This window comes from Canis lupus, chromosome 17 (genome assembly GCF_048164855.1).
Source record: "Canis lupus baileyi chromosome 17, mCanLup2.hap1, whole genome shotgun sequence".
NCBI classification, from domain to species: domain Eukaryota; kingdom Metazoa; phylum Chordata; class Mammalia; order Carnivora; family Canidae; genus Canis; species Canis lupus.
Window position 1 is genome coordinate 3,683,441 of NC_132854.1, and position 23,460 is coordinate 3,706,900.

At 42.5% G+C, this 23,460-nt stretch overlaps 1 protein-coding gene across 1 annotated transcript in view; it reads right to left on the reverse strand.

The window, feature by feature from the left end:
• MYO16 (myosin XVI) overlaps nt 1-23,460 on the reverse strand; it is a 480,319-nt gene that overhangs the window by 28,698 nt on the left and 428,161 nt on the right. Inside the window, exon 34 of the mRNA XM_072782401.1 lies at nt 14,759-14,917. Coding sequence (XP_072638502.1) covers nt 14,759-14,917 — 159 coding nt within the window. The remainder of the gene's footprint in view (nt 1-14,758; nt 14,918-23,460) is intronic.

Here is a 23,460-nt window from a genome sequence, read left to right on the forward strand (position 1 = left end):
GAAATGTTCCATAGAGGCACAAGTTGAGTAAAGAAGTACTGGAAGGGAGGAGGGAAACTCTCCTGGAGACTGAGGGCTGCCTGGTGAGGTAGCGATGGCAGAAGGAAGAGCACGTGTAGAACACAGAGTGAGTGGTTTCCTTGACTGGCTACAGAGGGGAGTTGGTGTTTCATCTGCGGAGTTGCAGGGAGGCAAAGCGGGGATTCAAGACAGACAAGACATTATCAAATCTACACGTCACATGAACTCTGTTGACTCGTGGTCCTTCATATGCAAAGGCAAGGAAGAGACTGGGTAGAGTTTTAGGCAGAAGAGGTCAGGGTAGCTGTCCTTTCACGGCGATCAATTCCTAACCAACCATGTAGGATAAAGAGCAGCTGTGAGAAAATGTATGTCCTCCACCAAAATAATACAAAAGGACCTCTGGAGCACCAGAGGGTTAAATAACGATTCCTTAGGATAGAAGCAGGGTTTCTCAACCTCAGCACAGTTGACACTTTGGGCTACGTATCTCTGCCGTGGGGCTGCCCCGTGCACTGTATGAGGTTTGGCAGCATTCCTGGTCTCTACCCCAGGTGGGAGTAGCACCTCACCAGTGTGATAGCCAAAGATGCCCGCTGGGAGGCAAGATCATCCCTGGGAGAGAGGGATCGAATATCATCACAGGTGACTCGCTAAGAAAAATAAATACATGAAAAAAAAAAAAGAAAAGCCACTTGATGGAATGAGCTCAATCCAGAGACTTAAAATTATGAAGTAAAAAAAAAAAAAAAAAAAAAATTATGAAGTGATTGCTACTCTTACCTAAAATCATCATTAACCAGGATGGTGTAATTGATTATACATATACAGACTTCCTAAATTAAAGATCATTAGCAAATGATGGCGCACTTCTGCAATTACAGGAGTCAGCGAGTTTCTCAGGGAAGTCCACAAGACCCCACCAACGCATAACAAGGCCCCCAGTCCATCTTCCTGTTATATATACAAATGCCTTGGCATGGAAAGGTTAGCTTTGTCCAGACTGGGCAGACTGGGGCCGGCACTTGGAAAACGACAGGCCTGCAAATGGGGGTCATGGGGAAAGATGGGTCCTGGCCAGAAGCAACAGTAATGTCTGAGGTTGGCTGGGGGAATACTGTATTCAGGACTGGTGTAACAGATGTGGGGAAGGGGCCAATCAAACACGGGTAGAGTGGTCTGGTGTGTAAACCAGGTGGTGGTGTGGCTCTCTCTCTGTCTCTGAAATGATGAGGGTGTAGAGCTGCTCACAGACAACCTGGAGAATCCATCTTCTTCAGGTAAACCTATGGGACGATGGAAATCTGAGATCAGTTACAAGGTGGAATTCCAGGTAACCAGATAAGCAGATAGTCAGCAATAAAATGTGTGTCCACACAGCCCAGCACAGCAAAGAGTCTGGGCTTCACGTGAAAGAGGAGTGCCAAAAGTGTGGTTGTCCGTGGGGGGAACAGAGTGATGACCAACAAGCAAGACAAACATCCACATCTAGAAAATCTACTTCAGGGACATCTTACTAAGACCAGGAATCTGAGGAAGGGGAAGAACGTTGGGGTCCATTTTTCAAAACTGAATTATAAGTTAGAAGTTTACTCCCTGAATAAAAACAAAGTCAGCTCGTGGAGGATACACACTCAGAGCCAAATCAGTAGCGTGATGTGCTTTATATAGTGTCAATTAAATAAAGTTAAGATTTATGGTCACCCTCTGAATAAGGCACTGGGAAATGCAATGAAACAGAAAGGAGTGACCCTTAGCCAGAACATACAGTGGAGTGAGATACGGGTCAGGCAGTGGGGACAGATGACATTGAGCAGGGTCCTAGAGAGAGCAGGGATGGATTCTGATGAAGGGACTGGAGGCACGTGGTGGTGGAGACATCAAAGGATCTGAGTCTTCTGGGAGGAGAATGCGCTGAAAGGTGAAGAAGTCAAGGTGCATGTGCTTGGGAGAACTCTAGGTAAAGACATCAAATTTCCAGATGGCTCCACACCCAGTGGAAGGGCCCCTGAGAGGGTGTGGCTGGGGGAGGGGGCAGGACCCTGCAAGATGTACTGGAAGGTAGGGAAGGTCAAGGGGAAGCACTTGACATGCCATTCCATGGACATTTGATAATATTTTGTAGGCAATGGACAGCACCATGGGTTTCTGAGATGGGGAAGGGATATGATGCCATTTTACCTGAGTGGTGAGTTAAGAGGCCTTTCTTACCTGTTGAATAAAGGAATCACGGATCCTAGAGCCTGTGGCAGGGTCAACAAGGGAGGGACAGATGGTGTCAGGGTAGGGCAGGTGAAGGCATGGGGATGGAGAGCCGGGTGCAGAGGGGCGGTTGAGGGAGGAGGGGTGCTGTGAGCCTTGGTGTGTGTGGTGTCTCCTCCCCATCATGAAAGTGCAGGTGGAGGGAGTAAAGGAGACCAACTAGCCTGGGGTGCAGAAAACCTTTGCTGGTTGAAGCAAACAGGTGGGAGAAGCTCACTCAGGCCAATGTGCCAAAGGGAGTGGGAGCCAGAAGACAGAGTTATAACTGGGAAGCACTGAGGACGTTAGAAGGCAGAGTTTAATTTTGTTTTGTTTTTGAACAATACGATATTTTATCTTGTTGCCATATGAGAAGCAGCACATTTTAAAGGCAAATAATCTAAAAATGACACCAAAAGAAAAAAAAAAAAAGAAAACCCATGAAGGAAAAAATGGATTAGTATCTCTATTTGAACATTTAAAAATAAATATATGCTAAAATATCATAAAAATAAAACGCCAACTAAAAAAGAACAATACAGAACATTTAAATATACTAAATAAAAGGCTTTCCTATTCTTAAAGCACCCTACAGATCAAAATAAAGAACCTGCTGTCAGATTTTAAAACATGGCAAAGAATATGTAGTGAGAGGAAAGAAAGTAAGTAAGCACTAAATAATAAAAATAAGCAATAAATGTTCAAAAAATGCACGTAGAAGTACATTAACATACCCACTTTACTTATTAAGATAACAAGTGTTGAAAACATTTTATTACAGAAACCTCACACACATATAAAAGTAAAGAGAAGATGTAGTGAAACTCTAGTTGCGCATCACCAAGATTTGGGATAGTCATTATTTTAATCTTGTTTCACTTACTTCTCGAGATCTTTAAAAAAAAAAAAAGACCTAGAAATCATGTCATCTCACCTGTCAGTTCTTGAACATGTATCTCTCCTGCAGGCCAGGGGTTTCCTCTGCAGCTACCGTGTGCTATGCAAAGGCCCCAGAAAAGCCCCCAAGTCTTGGGGTAGAGAATTCTACTGTGTTCCTACAGAGCTGAAGTTTTGTGATGTGTGTGGAGGGGATGTCCCATCCTGTTCAGGTTAATCTGAACATTTATTTGTTGAGTCCCATTGAAGGCTTGCATCCCAGAAGATTGTCTGCACATTCACAAACATGTTCTACGTTATTTGTGGCCACAGCCTTCTCCTCAGACCACATTCTGAAGTGACATTCCCGATGGATACAGTTCTCTGCCCTCAACATGTCCTTTCCACGGCCCCAACGGTGGGCCTCAAAATGCTAAACAAGCCCACTTGATATGAAGCCATCATTTTCAGGAGCCATGTTTTTCCAAATTATAGCAAGGGCTCAGGTCTTCAGGTCTTCTGCAGCCATCCGCATCCTGCCCCCCAGATTCCCCACTCTTCTGTTCAAAGAAAGCAGGCAGAGGCTTGGGGGAGGCATTCCCCACCCGCTGATGGGGGCCATGTAATAGTAACGCTATAGAACATGCCAGTCTGCACTGGGGGTTGGCAGATGGGGAGTCAGGAAGTCATCGGCCTTGAGTTTTGATCAAGGGTCCAGGTAGAGGGAGGAGACTCCATACATCCTCTCCTTGTGAGTGGGGTCCTGCTCAGAGCTTTGCAAGGAATCTTTCCCCAGGATGCTCAGGGGCAGTGGGGTTCAGGACATTCTCCCCATCATGTGTGGTGTGGATCCTGATCCAGGACTCCCTTGAGATTTGTAAGGGGGATGTTGAAAAGGAATAGCCTCTGTGGTGGTAAAGCTTCCATGTAAAACCCCACGGGTTTATGGAAAGTCTTCTAAGAACAGAAGCATGGGGCGGGCTGTAGGAGGTGGTGTGTCTCTGAATCTTGTGTAATGAACCAGTTAGTACCTGCTAGTCACAATCCCTGAAATTAAGTTTGTTGAGTTAATAGCAATGAGGTTTGACCCTCCTTTCGTGTCCTCCCAGCCTATCCAGTACCCCCTTATCTTTAAGTCATGCCTCTCTCAGTTTTTGTGAAATTGGACATCTGTGCTCCTCTATCTCTGATCATTTATTCTGTATCTCCAGGTCTGCCCTTCTCAAGGGAGATTTCTAAAATCTTGGCACTCTACATGGTTCTGTGGTCAGATTTTCCCTCATTTGTCCTTAAATGTTTTCCTCTGAGGCTAAAAATGATCCCATTTTTCCAGCTTCCTTGAAAACTCTGCCTTTTCTATCTTTCCATCCTGGAGCTCCTCTGAAACTCCCAAGCTATAAGCATCATTTATGCAATCACCGTGGACAGCCATGAGTCCCTGTTAACTCTTTAACTTCAAATCCAACCCACAGAATAAACCTCCTCTTCAAACTGTTTCTAACTTCTGTTAGAGTGCCCTGTTCTCTTGTCCAGAAGCTCAACATCATTTCTTCACTGGAAAGTGTGCCCTTCTACTCTGAATCTGATCCATTCTGAAAATCCCAAACCTTGGAACACCTGGATGGCTCAGTGGTTGAGTATCTGCCTTGGGCTCAGGCCATGATCCCAGGGTCCTAGGATCGGGTCCTGCATCGGGATCCCCGCAGGGAGCCTGCTTCTCCCTCTGCCTGTGTCTCTTCCTCTCTCTCTCTTTCTGTGTCTCTCACGAATAAATAAATAAAATATTTCAAAAAAAATCTCAGCCCACAGGAATCTCTTCCATCTGGAGGCAACAGAGCACTCATTATTTATGTCATTGATCTGACACTTGTTACTGGCTGTTCTGTTTTGTGATTTCTCTTGAAATGTATTGTTAACACTACATATGATCCCCTTTCCAAACAGAGCACCTCCTGAGTTGGTTAGATTTCCTATGGTTCTGCATGCTTTGCATAAGGGCTGCATGCAACTGGTGCCTCATAAATGCTTTGGTTGACTGATGTGCATTTGCCTTTCACTAGGCTTCTTCATGCCAACCTGTCCTTTATAATATTTTGAATCTTCTAACCCTCTAAGGGAAAAAACAGAGCCTTGCTTGGAACTCCAGCCATACATATATCTCAATTTCCATTCATTTCTGAGGCTCCAAATTTGTAATGTCTGTCATCACACTGAATACCAGTGTAGGCCACCAAAATGGTAAGCATGTTTGACTACACACACGGGGCACTGGGGTCTATGTGTAAGTAAGTCATTAGTCATCGATTCTAGCATTATAATCTGTATGGTCTTGGGCAAATTAACTCACTGCCTTATACTTCAACTACATCATGCATTTTTGTTTTTATTAGACACATTTTCAGTGATTTTCTAGCTCTACAGTATCTAAGCTTTTATGATACCTATCTATAGGTAACGTTTATTGAACACCAATTTGTCCTAACATCATTGTACTAAACCCTCATAACAATCTCATAAGGCAGGCCCTTTAATTATCCCCATTTTTAAGATGAGAAAACTGAGACCCAGACAGATTAAGTAATTTGCTCCCAGGCATGGAGTTTGTAAGCATGAGAGCTGGGGTCTGAACGGAGGCACACAGGGACCATGCAACAGTGCCAGGAAAGAGTTGAGTGGGCATTTCAACCCAGCCATTTTGAATCCTGACTTTTCAACTACAGTGGGGAAAAGTTAATTAAATGAAATCCAAATTAGCCATTATTTGATATGATTTCAAAATATTTTTAGCCAGATGCAGTGGGGCAGGGCCTTCTAAATGTCCGAGGAGCTAGCTTTCTTTGCAAAGCTACCTTCTGCTGCTGAAAATAGATATTTACACAATATTCCAGATTGTCATGTGAAGGCTTGCTTCCCCTGGCAGTTGGCCTTTGAATCAGACAACAATATGAGTTCCAAAGAATCTATACAATTCCCATAAACAAAGTGATGTTGCAAAATGTATATTTGAATGTTTTTCATGGGCTCAAAGAAAGGATCCTTTGCCAGCATTCTGGATCTATCTCGAGCAGGGCTGACAAAAGGCATTTTTAGATGTTTCCAGAATCACTGTGGTTTGGTGCTCTGGTGGTGCTAGTTTCAATATGGTGCTGGAGCCGATGCAAAGAATGCAGAGCTCCTGGTCCTGCAGATGGTCCCCCCGCCCCAAGTCCTTCCCTGTGGAAAGCCCTTTACACCACAGATAATCCTTACTGTGCAGCGAGGATAAACATAATTCGAGTAAAAAAAAAAAAAGAAACAATCTTCACAGAATGATAAATGGAAAACCAAATGTAATGACTGTATTCTTTAATTGCCATTTGTTTCCTGATGCCCAGCAATAAAATGTATATTCATTGAGCAGCAAGGAAGAAAGTCATACTGAACATAAAACGGCCTAGCTGGGATTTTTTATATCTTTATTTCTCCGCAAAATAAACATCTTTATGCTCACAATATTTTGTGTGATACAACTAAAATGTCCTAACTCTAAAAACTGTTCTTTAATCTAATGATAAATAACCACAAGTCCGGGGAATAATTAAGTATACCAAAAAAGATCTAAGTCTGTGTTCACATTAGTAAAAGGATGGCAATTAAAGTAAGTGATAGCTATAATTACCCACACATAACTATATTTCAGCAAATGAACAAACAGATAATTATTTCTGGGAAGCAGAGGTAGCATGCAGATACTGGCATTCAAGAGAAATAATTTCCTAGAAAATAACACTATTTCTGATTCAATTAGAATTTCAAGTTATTTTAAACATTTATTTCCATCTCGTGCCTTTATTTAGAAAGCACACTGACTCTACGTTGTGAATTAGGAATCATGAGCAGTAACCGCTTTCAGAATTATAATGATCACATATATATCATGTACTGCACATGTGTAATATTTGTTCAGTTTGTATCATACGGACAAGAAGAAATTTTCTGACTCTGCACCCTGCCCAGAACTCAGTGGCTCCCACGTAACCTGCAACATCGTTCCAATCAGTGTCTGCCTACCCAGTGCTAAGTATCCAGGGCATTGTGCTCAGTACTGTTGTCATTATGGGGAAGTCGCAGGTAGCTTTTAAAGACTGAAACCCCAATTGCAATAATTTGTCTTCTGTGCATGTTACCTCCTGAGGTTTCCAAGTGATCATCAATTAATGACAACGCAGAACTAGCTTTATTGTAAAACCTGGTCCCTAGAAGATTTAAGGGGCAATGTATATACCTGTGTTCTAGGGCTCGAAAATTTATTACATGCTGAAGTTTAGAAGCCTGAGAGTCCTAAATATTTAATTTGATATTGTTAATTTCAGGCAATGTATTCCACAAAAATTTCCATTTTGGTATGGAGGATTTTTTTGTTTGTTTGCTCCATTGGTTTTTGGTTTTACTTTGACTTTTAGAGTAAAACTCCGAGTTTTTTGTTGTTAGGTTTTTCAGGACTGTCGCTCAAGCCAAAGCTTTTGGCTTTTGACTCAAGACAAAGACAAATTTAATAATTTGGTGACAAGAAGTTTCTCTTTTCTTTTTCTTTATGATAGGATAAAGGCCATCCATGGTGAGCTAGGGAGAAGCATGGGCTGAAACTTTAGCACAAGTGAATGAATCTATGGCCATCTTTCTTAAATATTTATTTGTGTATTCAGTTATCATCATTCGAACATATTTTAAATTCCTTTTTTTTTCATGGTGTTGATCTTTAAATACTCCAAAATTGCAAGTAAAACAGGAATTAATTATTCCCTAAGAGTTAGCATCAGAGATTTCAGAAAGTAACCATATTAAAAGAAACCATCTTAAAAGATCTCTATATTTCTAGCTAAACAGATATGCATAAATCTGAATATCAAACATTAACCTGAAAAGCTTTACAAAATGCCTATTTTAATCAAGTTGGAATAATACATTACAGTGTTATTTTAAGGGTGGGTAATCAGGAGATAATTTTGCTTTCCAACCGATAGGGTTTGGTTATTGTAAACCATGGCAGTCTCATACGATGAGGTGCCATCACTGAGCACACTTAAGGGCTAGCTGTAAGCTAAGCAGAGCTGTACTTGCTGACATGGAGATAAACCACATGATACTTCTAAGGGAGTAGAGCAGAATAGTAAAACTACACGTATGTATAATTCAAACTTTATGAAAATAAAGCCAAATATATGATGTAACTATACACAAAATAATCGTATGAAAACAAAGCTCGACACAGTGGAATATTAGACACGTTTAGAGTATTTCTAGGTAAAAAATTGATAGTTTTTATTCTTTCTTTACTCTTCCCTCTATTTTCCAAAACATGTATAATTTGTATAACATGCATGAAATGATAAATGCCATATGAATAATAATATCTTAATTTTAAAAGCTGCGAAATTCGGCCAAGAGAAAAATGTTAAGGAAAGCTGATACTTGGGGGTTCTGGGAGCCTGTATCATTCTTGCCTGAACTTTTGTCCGTTTGTGGTGGTAATACAATTTGGTAAGGGCACTTTTTTTTTCTACAAGTCTTTGCTGCTGGTAGAAAAATCCTCCTGTATCTAACTGATGTCACTCTCCCACCCCCATTGCACCAAAAAGCCTCTGTCGCCTGTCCCCTGTACTTATTTTTTTCTTTAAGATTTATTTATTTGAGAGAGAGAGAAGGTGCGTGTGTGCACACACATGTTGTGGAGGGGTAGAGGCAGAGAGAGAGAGAATCCTAAGCAGACTCCCCGCTGAGCATGGAGACTCTCTCAGGGCTCAATCTTAGGACCCTGAGATCATGACCTGAACCAAAATCGAGAGTCTGATGCTTGACTGACTGAGCTACCCAGGCTCCCTATGACCTGCATATTTCTGATCAATATTCATCATCCTTGCTTAATATGGTGGGGTACGGTTTGTAAAACCATTTGAATTTTTCTGTGTGTGTGTGATTCAAACAATCTTATTTTCTGAGTGCCAACAGGGAATTTCCACGTTGCCCTGGAGACCTTCATGCTAAACTCGAATAAACCCTGCCTCGACCAATTACCTATCCCCAGACTACTCTCATCCACCAGCCCCGAAATAATGTGTGACTTCTGATAGGAATGGCCCGGCTTGGTTTTCATCCTATTCCCTCTCCCCTCCTCCTGCTTCTGATCTCAGCAGTGAGCGTCTGTGGATGAGCAATATGCTCAGCTGAGAAGCAATGATCCTCAGCTTCCCTATGTTCCCTGGGGCCTAGAAGAAACCTGAAATGGGATGGGGACCACTCACTGTCCTGGATGCATAACATGGACTCTCTGTTTCCCTCTCTGTTCCCTTCTCACCCTGTCTCCCTCCTCTCTCTTCTGTTTTACCTTTTTAAATTGTGGAACTGTAATTGGCACATGAGTCAAGAAACAGGACTGTGTCAGGGACTCAGAAGCCCCCATCACACTCTCACCCAATCATCATGGGCTGCTTCTTCTCCAGCAAAATCCCTGTCCTCCCTTGGGCAGCAAGAATTTTTTTTTTTTTTTTTTTTTTGCCAGAGCCCCTCCCCTCTTTGTTGGTCAGTGCTGCCGTTCTGCAAGGTGTGCAGTAGTATCTCCTGTGCTTTTCATGGGCATTTCTCTAATTACCAGTGAAGGTGGATTCTAAAGAATGCTTAAGTGCCTATACATGTCCTCCATCCAATTTCCTATTTGATAGTCTTTTGTTTCTAAGTAAACACCGAATATGACCCTTGGTTGGTTAAGTTTTTGAAAATACTTCCTCTTGGGGCACCTGGGTGGCTGAATGGTTGAGCACCTGCCTTTGGCTCATGTTGTGATCCCAGGATCCCGGGATCAAGTCCCGCATAGGGAGCCTACTTCTCCCTCTGCCTACGTCTCTGTCTCTTTCTCTGTCTCTCATGAATAAATAAATAAAATCTTTTAAAAAAAGAAAATACTTCCTCGCCCCCACTCTCTCTCTCTATATAATTTTATTTTTCCTTTGTGGTTACCACTCTTTTGTGGCCTGTTTAAGAAGTCATTTTTTTTCTTCTGAGGTTAAAAAATAAGCCTATATTTTCTTCTACAAATTTTATTATTTTCCATTTGACACTTAGGTCTATAATCTGCTAGAAATCTTTTGTGTGTATAGCACAAAGTAGGGATGAAGTTCATTTTTTCCCTCACATAGATAGCAAATGAATATCCTTCCCCCAGTGCCCTGCAATGCCAAGTTTGTTATAAATTAGGTCGTTATTTATGCAAGCTGGGAAGGTTTTCTGTCTTTCCTCTTTTTCTGTATTCCTAGTCTCTGGAAGAGTTTATGTAACACTGGCATTCTTTCATCCTTAAGATTTGGAGACAATTTACCAGGAAAGTCATTTGGGTTTTCCCCACAGAAAAGTATTCAATTACAACTTCAATTGATTTAATATTTACATTGTTATTTAGCTTTCCTATTTTTTTGGTCCATTTTGATTGTTGTAGTTTATTTATTTATTTATTTTTAGAAATGTGTTCATCTAAATTCACAAATTTATTTTGGCATAAAGTGTTCATAACATACTCAAGCTCTGGAAGGTCAGTGGCAGGTCTCCTCTTCATCTCTAGAGTAGCCATCTGTGCCACCTTCTTTATTTGTCTACTTTCCTTATAAGAGAGTTGTCCGTTTTATTCATGTTTCAAAAGGATTTTTTTTCAAAAAACTGACTTCTGGTTTTGTTATTTGTTACAAATTTCAATAACTTAGCTCTTACCTTTATTATATCTTTCCTTCTACTTCCTTGGTGTTTAATGGTTGCTCTGTTTCTAACTTGTATTTGAAAAATCGATTTTTGCCCTTTCTTCTTTTGTAATACATATGTTTAAAGACATACATTTCCACTGATGAAGACATTAGCAGTGTCCCGCAAGTTCTGTTATGTTTTCATTGACACTAGTTACAAAGTTCTGGATTTTTGTGATTTCTTCCGAAATCTACTGATTCCTTAGAGTTGTAATTTAGAACTCCCAAACAAATGAGAATGGTTGTTGTTAATATGTGCATAGCATACCATTCCCTGTCCTGTTCCTTCACATTTAAATTTGTAGCATTCTCATATTTTATACGCTTTTCAGAGATCTTAGGCTTTAAAATATTTTATTAATGAATTTATCTTTAATGCAAATTCACACCAAATGAGTCTCTTATGGTTTCATGGCATTCAAGCTTAGTTATTTTCAGAGGTGTTTTTATGTCTACCATCTATGACCTTTCTATTTGTCTTGTTTGTCAGAGAGCTCCTGTTTACCCTTTTTTGCCATCTTTTGGGTGGACTGACTTTTATTATTCTATTTTACTGTTTATTAGTTTGGAAATTATATACTCCACTATTATTCCTTCAGTGGTTGCCTTCGAAATTATAGCCTGCGAGTTTGAGTTATCCAAGTGTGATAGTAAACTCTGCTTTACACTCTCCTGATTACACCGGTTTTATTTACTATTTGTTTTTCCTGCTTGTATCTCTGAGCCTTCTGGGTTTGCTGGTATTTAGTTCTTCTAGTTTTTATTTTTTTTCTAAAACTGCCCTAAGTCCTGTGCATTCATACAGAAGTTTTTTACTATTTATGAAAACCTAGATTGGCAGTTATTTGAGCACGTTAAATATGTTACTTTATTGTTTTTGAATTGTCTTTTGAATTGCTGCTTCTTAGAGTTTGTCTTTTCTTTTTTTTTTTTTTTACTTCTGGCTGCTTTTAATATTCACTCTCAGTTACCAGTGTTTCACTATGAGATGCCTAGGGGCAGTTTTCTTTTTATTTATTCTAATTAGGCTTGTTTCATTTTAACAAAAGTCACATTTACAGACAGACAGATGTCCACACGTATAAATTTCTAGGAACACATGCGTTCCTGTTTGTGGATAGCAATTCATACCCTTCCACAGTCTGCTATAGTCTGAATGTTTGTAGCCTCCCACTCCTGTTCATATGTTGGAATCCTAACCCCTAAGGTGATGGTTGTAGGAAGTGGTGCCTCAGGAAGGACATTAGGTCACAAGAGTGGCACCCTCATGATTGGCATTAGTGTCCTTATGAGAGAGACCCCAGAGAACTGGCTCCTTTCTTCCAACCAAGTAAGGACACAGTGGGAAACTGGCAATCTGCCAGCTGGAGGAGAGCCGGACTTGGAGCTATGTTTCGGCCATTTATAAGCCACCAGTCTAGGTATTTTGTTACAGCAGCACGAATGGAGCAAGACAGCAGTCCATCTCCTGCCACACACCCAGCCTCAGGCAACCAACCATCTGTTTTTTTTTTTTTTTGCCTATAGTTTTGCATTTTGCAAAACACCATGTGAATGGAATCATACTCATAGTCTTTGATTCTTTTCTCATTTAGTGCAATGTGCTTGAGAGTCACCCATTTTGTTGCATGTGAGAGTAGTGTACCATCCCCCTCTGCTTTTTTTTGCATAGTTTATCCATGTGCTAGTCAGCCTGTAAAATGGCCCCCAGTGAGCCCACGATTAGGCACTCACACCTCATATAACCCCCTCCCACCAAGGGATCTGGATGTGTGACCTGCTTGCAGTGAACGGAATGTGGCAGAGGTGCTGGATGTTCCCTCCAGGATGGGCTATGTAAGGACCATGGCTTCCATTCAGATGCTCTTTCTCACTCTCTCATGGACTGCGTGCCCTGGCAGGAGCCAGCTGCCCTGGTGTGAGGCCACCCTTATGGAGAAGCCTGTATGAGTGAGCTGGGAAGCAGATGAAACCTGCCTGTAGCCATGTAAATGATCTTGGAGATGGACCATCTCTCTATCAAGCTTCAAGATGACTAGAATTTTGGCCAACTGTTAGTTGATAGTTGCTTCACGAAGGACCTTGAAACAAAGGCACTTAACTCAGCCACGGCCAGATTCCTGACCCACAGAATGTATGAAATAATAGCATTCTGCTGAATTAAGCCTCTAAGTTCTGGAGGCAGAGGGCAGGTGGTGGTAAATTTACAGAGCCACAGGATCCAGTCACCTGTCGATGGGTGTCCATTTTGGATGATTATGAATGAGGACACAATTAGCATTTGCACACAAGTATTGGCATTGGCACAGTCTTCCCCACTGCCTGTGTCATCTCTCTCCTTTCTCCAGAATTCCAGTGCCTCTCTCACCACACCGTTCATGTCTCTAAACCGTGTTCTGGAATCCCCAATCTTCTCTTGCTTCTTCTGTGTTTCATTTCTCACAGTTTCTCATTTATCTTCCACTTCCTCAGGTTTCTTTTTTTTTTCTTTCCCTTTTCTAATGACTGTGTCTAATTAACTTTAAACTCATCTTCTATTGTATTTAATTTTATGACTATTTCTCAATTTCAGAATTTCCATTTGGCATGTTTTTATAGTTCCCCATTTTTGCTGATTCTCATTCTTTTATCTCCTTGGGTATAGTAAACATACTCATCTTAAAGGACATGCTTCTGAATTCCAATATCTTAGGCTCCCACGGATGCATTGGGATTGCTGCTCCTGCTTGTTAATTTTTTATCTTGTTTTGTGTTGTCATGTGCCTGGTTTTTTGACTGCATGTTGAATATTGTATTTGAAACATGGTTTCGATCATTTTGAAGCCTCTGATGTTGTAACTGTCCTTTGGGACACACACACACACACACACACACACACACACATTTCCTCCCAGACACCTGTGGTCCCTGTCAATCCTGAAGGCCCACCATTAACCTCAGGGGTTGAGATGATTCATAACTGAGTTGTGGTTTCTAGGTCAAGTACACACAGCCCTTAGGAGGGATGTGTCAAGACTCCGACCCATGGCCTTGGCAGATCCTGGACTTAGTCTGTCCCCACAATCCAGGAGGCCATCAGGAATCAAGTTGGAATCCTGAGCTGCCTTCTGGGGATTAGGACAGTGCTCTGAATGGTCCTTGGAGAAAAGCCTAGAAAGTGGGCTTACTTGCTTGGTCCCCATGGCATTCCATACCTCCTCCTCAGCCTCCTCCCTGGATCTCATTGTCATAATAGTTTAAGAATTAAAGATTCTTAATCAGAAGAAAAATCAGATTAAAAAACAATAGTTTTGACCAGCTTCTCTGGATGTTCTCAAGAAAACATTGGTCTGACTCTTCCCAATAGCTGTTTCTAGAAGCCATGGGTTACTTTTACATTTGAGAGAAATAAGTTGTTTAGACACTAGTAGACATGTAGTCTAACCAATTTCTAGATGACACATTCATTGATACATTCCAATTAAATGCTTATGGCCAAGCTGGTGGTTATCATGCCTTCAATATTATTTTCCCTCATACTACTCAGGTATGAGAAGAAAAAGGTATTTTTCAAATTAAAAATATCATTAGAGCAACTCCATCTCCTCCTTCCATTCTGTATAATCTCATTTTATATTGGTTCCCAGATATCATATACTCCACAGCAATCTCTGAAAAGTCAACTAACAAGGAATACAACTGTAATTCTTTAACCTAACCAATATAATGCTACAATATACCCCACAGTGACATTTATGATCTATGTTACAGTTTTTAAGCTTACTTCATTTTTATCTTTCAAATCCATTCTCCCTAGAAAGTTGACAGAACTTAATACTTTCATCTATTTAATTCTGAGCTTAAAAAGCACTTACCATTTGAGATGGAATTCCCATTTTCAGCAGTGATAGCACTCGATAGTGAATTAGGTAATTGAATTCCATGGTTATTTGCATTTCTATCTTGAGTTTCAGATGCAATTTCTGATCTACCAGGATCATCTCGGCCACTTAAGTTCATGTTAGTTTCAAAACCTAAAATAAATTTTAGAAAGGATTATTCTTTTTGAGTAAAATGTACCGATTAGTTTAATAAAATAGTAGATGAAACTAATAGAACTCATCAAAAGAAATATTAATTACATTTGAAATAGTAAATTAATAATCATCCTTAATTAAATTTACAGTCTACAAAATACTCACCAAATTTTGCCACAACACTATTAAACATAATGGGAATTATTAAGTGGTGATAATGTGTTTCATCATGTATTATTTTCAAGCATATCTATACAGAGCTTTTGATGTCAGAGTCTAACAACTTGTCACTAGAGCACTGTCTGTCTTGAAAACACTATTACCTAAAACAAGCATGGCAATAAATTCATGTTTCAGTAGTTTTCTCAATTATTAAACTAAGTAGAGCTGAGACAATCCTATAGACTTAAAAAATAAGAAATAGACTTTCAGTATCATTACAAAATTTGTTAGTATCCATTTAAGAGTATTAACTTCAAAATCCTACTTCTGCATTCTATACACTAACATCACCCAATTGTTCACTGAATGTCCCATGTTGAGTGTTCAGAGATCAATAAACACAGAAGCCTTTGTCCAAATTATGCTGAAGAGCCAATGAAGACTTTTTTGTAAAAATACGATGTAGTAATAGTAAAGTAAAATATAATAAATGCCAGGAGTTGGAGCAATGGAGCAAAATCTACTGCACTATCCTCAGGCAGGGCCTACGCATGAACAGAGTGTGCAAATCAAGCACAATTGTGCACCATGGCATCAGGTGTGGCCCTCGCCACCCCTCCCCTCTCCTCTTTTGGTGTCATGGTCTCTCTCTCAGGCTGACCAGGTGTGCCTGGGATTGGCTCTTGCTTCCCCAGGGACCTCAAAAATCTCCAACATTCTGGAGGGTTTTGCTCAGTATTGAGGATGTGCACACTGCTTCTGCTCTTTGTTGGTACACAGTAGATACTGACTGCCTTTAGGTTAGGCTTTTCTAAAGTTTTAGGCTACCAGATTATTTGAAAGGGATAAAAAGTATAATTTGTTTTATTATACTTTATGTGTAGCAAAACTGTTTATCTTCAATGATCTGAAATGAGAAAGGGAGGGAGGAAGGAGGGGGAAGGATGGATGGATGGAAGGAGGGAGGATGGATGGATGGAGGGAGGGATAGAAAGAAGGAGGAAGAGAGGAAGGATGGAGGGAGGAAAGGAAGGAAGGATAGATGGAAGGAGGAGGGAGGAGGGAGGGGGAGGAAGTAGGGGGAGGGATGGATGGATGGATGGATGGAAGAGGAGGGAGGAAAGAAAGATGGATGGATAGAGGGAGGGAGGAAGGCAGGATGAATGGAGGGAGGATGGAGGGAGGGAGGAGGGAGGAGGAGGACGAAGGAAGGGAGGAAGGGAAGGAAAATAGGGAAAAGGCCAGCCCCCCAGAGCTTATCTCTGTAGGCTTGTCTTAACATGATCCTAACTCTTGCCTCTAGACATGATTTCCCGGTGCCCCGAGCTTTACATTCCAACAGCGCTACAAGCAGGTGACAAGCATTTATTTAGAGGCTCCATACTGACCCATGTTTCCCTGCTTCTCTAGACATACTCCCCCAACCCAGGGTGCCCCTGTCCTCACCAGTGGGGCCCTTGGTCGGATGAGCCACCGGGCCTGTCATTTACAAGCAGAGCGTGCAGCCTAGAGAGGAGCCAGGTCTGCTCCTGGGGAAGGGCTGTTGCTGTCTAGAGCAGGAAATGCTGGATAGATAGGATGAAGGCAACAGGGTCTTTGAAAACCAGCTGGGGGCGTGGAGATTTCAGTGACCAGGGATCCACTGTAGCCCCTGGCTCCCTGTATTTAAACAGAAGTGGAAAGGCCTGGCCCAGCCAGTGCGCAGGTGATGGAAGGAGCCATCTGAGTTCTCGCCAACGAGCAGTCACTGCGTAGGCTGGCGCTGGGAGACTCCCTCTGTCATTGGGTCCACTCTAGTTTGCCCTTTCACGAAATCCTGAGAGTTAGTAAAACAGGTTTGGCAGTAAAGCTGTCCCAGGACACAGACTCATCCGCCTCTCTTCAAGCTAAGTGAGTTGTTTCTTGAATGCCTACTATGTGTTCGACACCCTTCAGGGGCTCCACATGGTCATGCAGTAATGACCATGACACAGACGGGGCTTGGAGCTCACCTCTCGGTTTGACCACAGCCAAGCCAGTAAACAAACAGGCAGAGACCTGCAGGCGGGGCAGAAAACCTAACCGCGGGCAGCGGGCAGCGGGCAGCAGGGGTGAGTGGTCGCCCCGCCTGGCAGTGTGGCCAGGGAAGCATCCCTCTAAGGGCTGCCTTGAGGCTCAGAGAAGGAGGGAGAAGACTGGCTGCCTAGAAAGATAATCACCCACATGTGTGAAGCCTTGAAGAAGCAGGAAAGCTCATCTTTTTGAGGGAACTTGGAAGTAGGATCCTAATGAGTTAAGCATGCAGAAGCAGAGGGCAGGTGGGGCGGGGGCCCGGGCACATGGCCCAGGGCCATGGGAGGCCATGGCAGGAATGAACAGAGGTTCTGTTCTCAGAGCAAAGGGGGCGTACTGAAGGCTATGAGCCAGGGAGTCCCTCACTGGGTCAATGGGGACAGTCCCCTCACCTCTAGTGGTACAAAACTCTACCCTCTGAGACACTGTGCAGGCTCCCAGTACAAACAAGATGCTAGCTTCCCTCCTAACCAATGGCCAGCCCATAAACAATTCATTCACATATTTACAGTCAAAACCTCCAATGTTGCTATTAAAGCCTTAAAAATATTTCCAATCAGCAGGGTATACCGTAGCCAAGGACTGTTTTTAAACCTGTCATACAAGTTAGGCTGTGATTCTTACATTATCTACTAAAAATGTCTTTACATATATATTTTTTTGAGATCAAAATGCATTTAATGTGGTCTCTTTATACTTTTATCTTAAAAGCATAGGTCTACTCAGGATGGCTGTGGGTTGGCATAAGAAAAGAAGTCCTTCTTCAAGTAAAACGTAAGAATTGATGGCCAATCTGATGACAATAGTTCACCTTGTTCTGATGATAATTATAGTATCTCCTGAGTGTCTATGATGCGCCAACCCTCCGCTAGATGCAGCATCAAGGTTTGTTCTGCTTTTCCTACTTCTGAAGAGCTGTCACTTTCACACCCATTTTCGAGATGAGGTCACTGAGGCTTGAGGAGGTTAAGCTACATGCAAACATTTCATAACCAGCCGTTGGTTGCAGCTGGGTTCAGACTGAGGCACGCAGCCTCCACCACCCACTCACACTCATTCCTACGCTTGGCCCTCTGTTTAAAGTCTTCCTTCATTTCATTTGCTGATCTAAAGGATAAGGCAGCTGCTTTTCTGTGGCTCTCCTGGATCGCCATGCCTCAGCGGTAATGAACTGGGAACCATAGATTGAGCGTTGTACTCTGGCCACTGACCTGGAGTTGCAACATCAATATAGAAGTCTCCACTTTTGGGTTATCCTTATTCATCAATATTAATTGTGGGGATGGTTCTCGGCTTACTAAATTCTGTGTCAGCCTCTGCTCATAAACACCCTTGCTCCAAACTAAATCCAAACATGCAAAAGCATCTGTGCCCCAACATGTTAATGCCTGGATTCAAAGGGGCAAATGCAGAAACCCTCCAGTTTGATCTTGCCATAAAGGGTCAGTTTAGCATAGGAGCATTTGCCACATTCCTTGTGTGTGTGTGTGTGTGTGTGTGTGTGTGTGTGTGTGTGCGTGACCCTGACTCAGACTCACACAGTAAAGGAATTAACAGCAGTGAAAAAGCAAGAGGACACCGAGTCTGAGGAAGTCTAGCTATAATAGCACATATACAAAATGCACACTTTATGGAGAGTCCTAAAAGGAATGATCCAGAGCACACAAAGTGGCAAAGCCTGTTCATGCCTCCAAGCAGGGGCCATTGGGATTTTGAGGGTGAAGAAAAATCGGTCACAGTCACAGCAAAAGAAAATATTTGAGACTCTCAGTAAATCTAAGCAAACAAGCACGGGAGTGTGAGCTGTAAAATCCCGTATAAAGAAGGTATGTCTGAGTCACTTTGGTATCTCAGCATCTCGTCTGATCAGTGGTTTGTGTAGCTCAGTGGCATCCTTTGGTTGGGTGCTCCACAGCACGAGGTGATCTGAATACCTGTGCTGTTTTTCCCAGCCTGTAAACAGGATTTCTCTGTGACCCCTGCCTGGTGCTGTTTGTACAGGTCTGGGAGAAATGAATCACCCTGGAATATGACTCAAAGAGAAAACCTTGGCCTTGACACTAGATACAATGTGGACACAGTTAAGTTGAATCTCAATCTCATGGGAGAGTTCTAGCAAATCTCTAAATGTGAATACGGGAAAAATTCAGCTTTGCTGTGTTCGCTTTTTATATAACTAAAATATCACACTGGGGAGAGGGGCGTGATCCTTTGAAAACTGGTTTTCAATAAAAGGTGATATTGCCCACCAGGGGACATTTGGCCATGTCTGGAAATGTTCCTAGTCCTCACCCAGGAGGAGGGGGCTGCTACTGGTATCTCGTGGGTGGAGGTCAGAGGTGCTATGAAGCACCAGCAATGCACAGCCAGCCCCCAGGATGAGGAATTTCTACCCAGGATGCCCGTAGGGCTGAGGCTGAGAAACTTTGCCTTAAAACCTAGGTCAGTTCATGCCATGAGCTCACTCAAGTCTCTCCTCTGGTTTCTTATTTCATTGAGATTGAGACCCAAAGGCTTCCCGTGGCAGAGACCGTCCACCACCTGATACTCTGTGCACCCTGGACCTCATTTCCAGCTACCCCCTTGCCAGGTGTGCCTGATATTCTTCTAGTAGAAGAATCACTCCCCAGAGAGAGCTGGGAGCCCTGCATGTTGCTCAGGCTCTGCTCAAATCTGTCCTGAGCAGACAGGCTTTCCAGACCACCTTCCAGAGGATAACTCCTCTCTCTGGTGCAGGTCATTTTCTGTCCCTACTCCTTGCTCTAATTTCCTATGTCATCCTTCTCACCGAGGACATATACGTCCCAAGCATTTGTTTTCTGCTTGACCCCTTCCAGAGTGCTGGCAGCATGAACACAAGTGCCCCATGGGAGCCTTGAACAGTGCCTGCACAGAGTAGGTGCTCAATAAAACATTTGTTGAAAGAAAGAAACAACAGAATAAATAATAAGCCAATTGTCACAACAAAATTGCTGTAGAAAATTTTCTAGAAGGAAAGTACATGTTTCGCAATTAAAATAGTTGACAAATTTACTGAAGACTCCATGTAAATGATTATGGACAAATCTCAATCACCATTTCTCCTTGTTCACACAAGATTCCTGGAAACATGAAAGGACTTCCACTGTTAACACACCTTTGAGTTCTAATCTCTATTTATTTAAAGTTACAACCTAAGGAAAATTTCACATTGTGCGAGGTGAAAATTTTCTATGTATTCAAAGGGCCAGAGCTGTTTGCTTTCCACCTGCCGTATTAATGTGAGGGGAAGAAAGGACTTTGGGATATTTGAAATATCTTCCTGACCCACAGTGTGTATTTAGGTTTTTGCTGTTGTGCTACCAATTATCACTGATAAATATTCCATCCTTGTCTCACCAATATGCCAAGTTCATGCATATTGCTCAGTTTAAAAAAAAATCTTACTTTACCTTGCTTTGCAATCTCTAATGTCAGAAAATTGCAATCAGTTTGGCAGGTATTGGCTCTGGAATCTTGGTGCCTAGAGATGGGCAGAGGTGGGTTGACTAGGAGTCTATGGAGTGATGGCTGCAGACCCCACCCTCACTTGCAAAGGTCACATCCAAGGTCCAAGAGCCAATCAGTGCATGCACTATTAACACTTGCATAAGACAGCTTTGATAAACGTGTGCTTTGCTTTGCTTTATTTCTTCATTTTCAATAAATGCTCCATTCACTCCCTAAATTTTTGTCATTTTTATTCTTTTTCTTAAAGACACCCCACACCTGCTCCTCATGGTATAAGCTCCAATGTTTGCAAAAAAGGATGGTCTGGAAAGCCTTTTTGCTTGGAGAAAGGAGGAGAGGAGGTGATAGGATAGGAGGGGAGAAGACGGGAGAGGGGATCTGGTTCTTAACACTCTGCCTTGGAAGCGGGCAGGTTTGCAGCTTATGCAACATCACCAGAGTGGGTCCAGGAAGTGCTCAGGTAAGGGCATAACATAAAGACTGCATTTTTAAAATGGGATTAGTCTAGCAAAAAAGGGGTCCAGCTAGATGAGGCTGGAGGAGAGATCAGAGACAAGAGCAGGAGGCATTTAGACTCGGGCAGAGGGGAGAACTAGGGGTCGGGGGGTCCAAGTTACAGGTCCCTTGGAGCTGGGGGACTGGACCAAGTCAGCGCCAGCGAGGTGCCAGGACATAGGACAAGTCTGGGGCTGTGCGTGTTGCTCTTCAAGTGACAGCCCTATGCCCAAGGGTTAAATGGAGTGGCAATTATTTGAATGAACCAGAGCATTCATTAGGACTGAAAAGAATGTGTGTAGGGGAGACTCAAGCGTCTCTTAGTAGGGAGGATCTCTCGGCAAGGAAGCAGTGTTCCCGGGAGCCCGGCCACAGAAGGCAGGCGAGGCACAGGGATAGTGGACAGGAACAGACACCGACAGGCAGGTGTGGGCTGGGAGGCGGGGCGGAGGGGAGGGCAGGGCAGAGGGAGGCCGACCTCGAGGCATGCTGCAGAAAGGTCGCAGAGAATGAGTAAGGAATGAGCAACGGAATGTTTCTTTAATAACACTTAAACACATCACTTCTTTCTTGGTTACCTTAACTTGAGATAATTTTAGAGTGTATTTTGGAAACACAGGAGACAGGATCCAGGTTTCAGTAACGCAGGAGAAAAACAAACTATTGCTCTTTGACTGATTAAATACTGAGAGTGCTATGCAAGGCAGAAAAAATGTGAAAATACATTTTAAACTCATTACTCATGCTGGCTCTAATTCCTTCTGCAACTCTATAGGAAAATTTCTCTTCGGAAAGGCTACCGCGTGGAGGGAATGTGCTTGTTTTTTCCTCTTTGGCATTAAGGAAAGGTACAAACACTGAGAGACGTGGCTGGCATAGTCCTGCTACTTCTCAAGTTCTTGTTCCTAAAATTTAGGAGTTACAGCTAGACTGTGCTTACAGATACACATAGATGGTGCGTAATGAAATTTGGATGGGATCGCTTAGATCCCGAATCGGCATCCAGTGTGTGTTACAAGGAACACTGTCTTTTACATCTCTGATTTTTCTAAAAATCTGATATTATTGCATGTAAGGAAGAAATACAAATTAGGATTCAGCATCCCAAACTCCCCTGCATTCTGCTATAACAAGGGTCTCTAGGAAGGGAATTAAACTTTTAAAAAAATACATGAGTGCATAGCCCAAACATATGGCATATTGCCTCAGAGAAAGACAAATGTCAACTATAAGGCCACACGCAGACCATGTCTGATCCCAACCTCAAATAAGCAGACAGACCTCCCACATGGGTTTGTGTCACAAGGCAGGAGGTGTGACAGGGTGGGTCTTACTATGTGAAGTGTGGCTGCTGACAAAGAGGGGTGCAGGCTGAGTCTGCGTATGTTTTGTACAGTGCACATCCAACTGACCGACCCTAAGCCATGTGAATCTGACTTTATCTTCCATCTGCTAATAGTTGCAGAAAGGTATCAAGAGTGGCCTTTAGGATCTAACAGGAAGGGGGACCTGGAGACAGTACCCTGGGACTTCTATGTGATTATCCTTATGACACAGCCACATCCCATGTCCCACAATTCGGTTGTATTTCTATAGAAATGATTACTTAAGAAACAGAAAAAATAGAGCACCATAGCAATCACAAAGGATGGATGGGGTGAGAAAAAGTAATTGCCCAGGGTTACCAACCTTAAAAGGCTAGCACCAGTCCCCCCAGCACACCTTCCTACTTTTTAACAATCCTTAAGAAATCGCCACCCTCAAGTAGATCAAAATTCCTCTTGGACTTGTGTTTTAGGCATTCTCCTGTGGCAGAAAGTGCCACAAACGCTATCTTCTGGGTTAAGTGGGGTAGAATGGAAATGCTTCTGTGTCCCCTACTCCTCACTCCTGCCACCCACTCCCCTGCCAAGTGCAAGGAGAGGGTTTGTGCTAGAAACGCCAACTGAATCAGGAAATAGAGTGATATCTTCAACAACATATGTGCTGAGCAGGGGAAGAATGTATTGATAGTAAAGCTAAAAAATGACTGTCAGTATAAATAAGGTTTTTAGAACCCAAAAATGCACAGAAAATTATGTTGTGCCAATTTTCTTTTAAATTTAACTAACTGGATCCCTTTGTGCCCATCTATTCTGTCCCTGCCATAATGGGAAACAAATCACGCCAATTCCTTCCCTCTCCGTGTACTTGGGTAGGGTAGCTCGCCTCTCCTATAATTAGCTGAACATGCAACATCTAAACACCACGCTGGCCTGGCCCGGAGACCCATTCCTCACGTATAATTTCATAGGTCATGTGGTTATTTATATTGCTGTTATTTTTACATTTCCTAAGTGCCA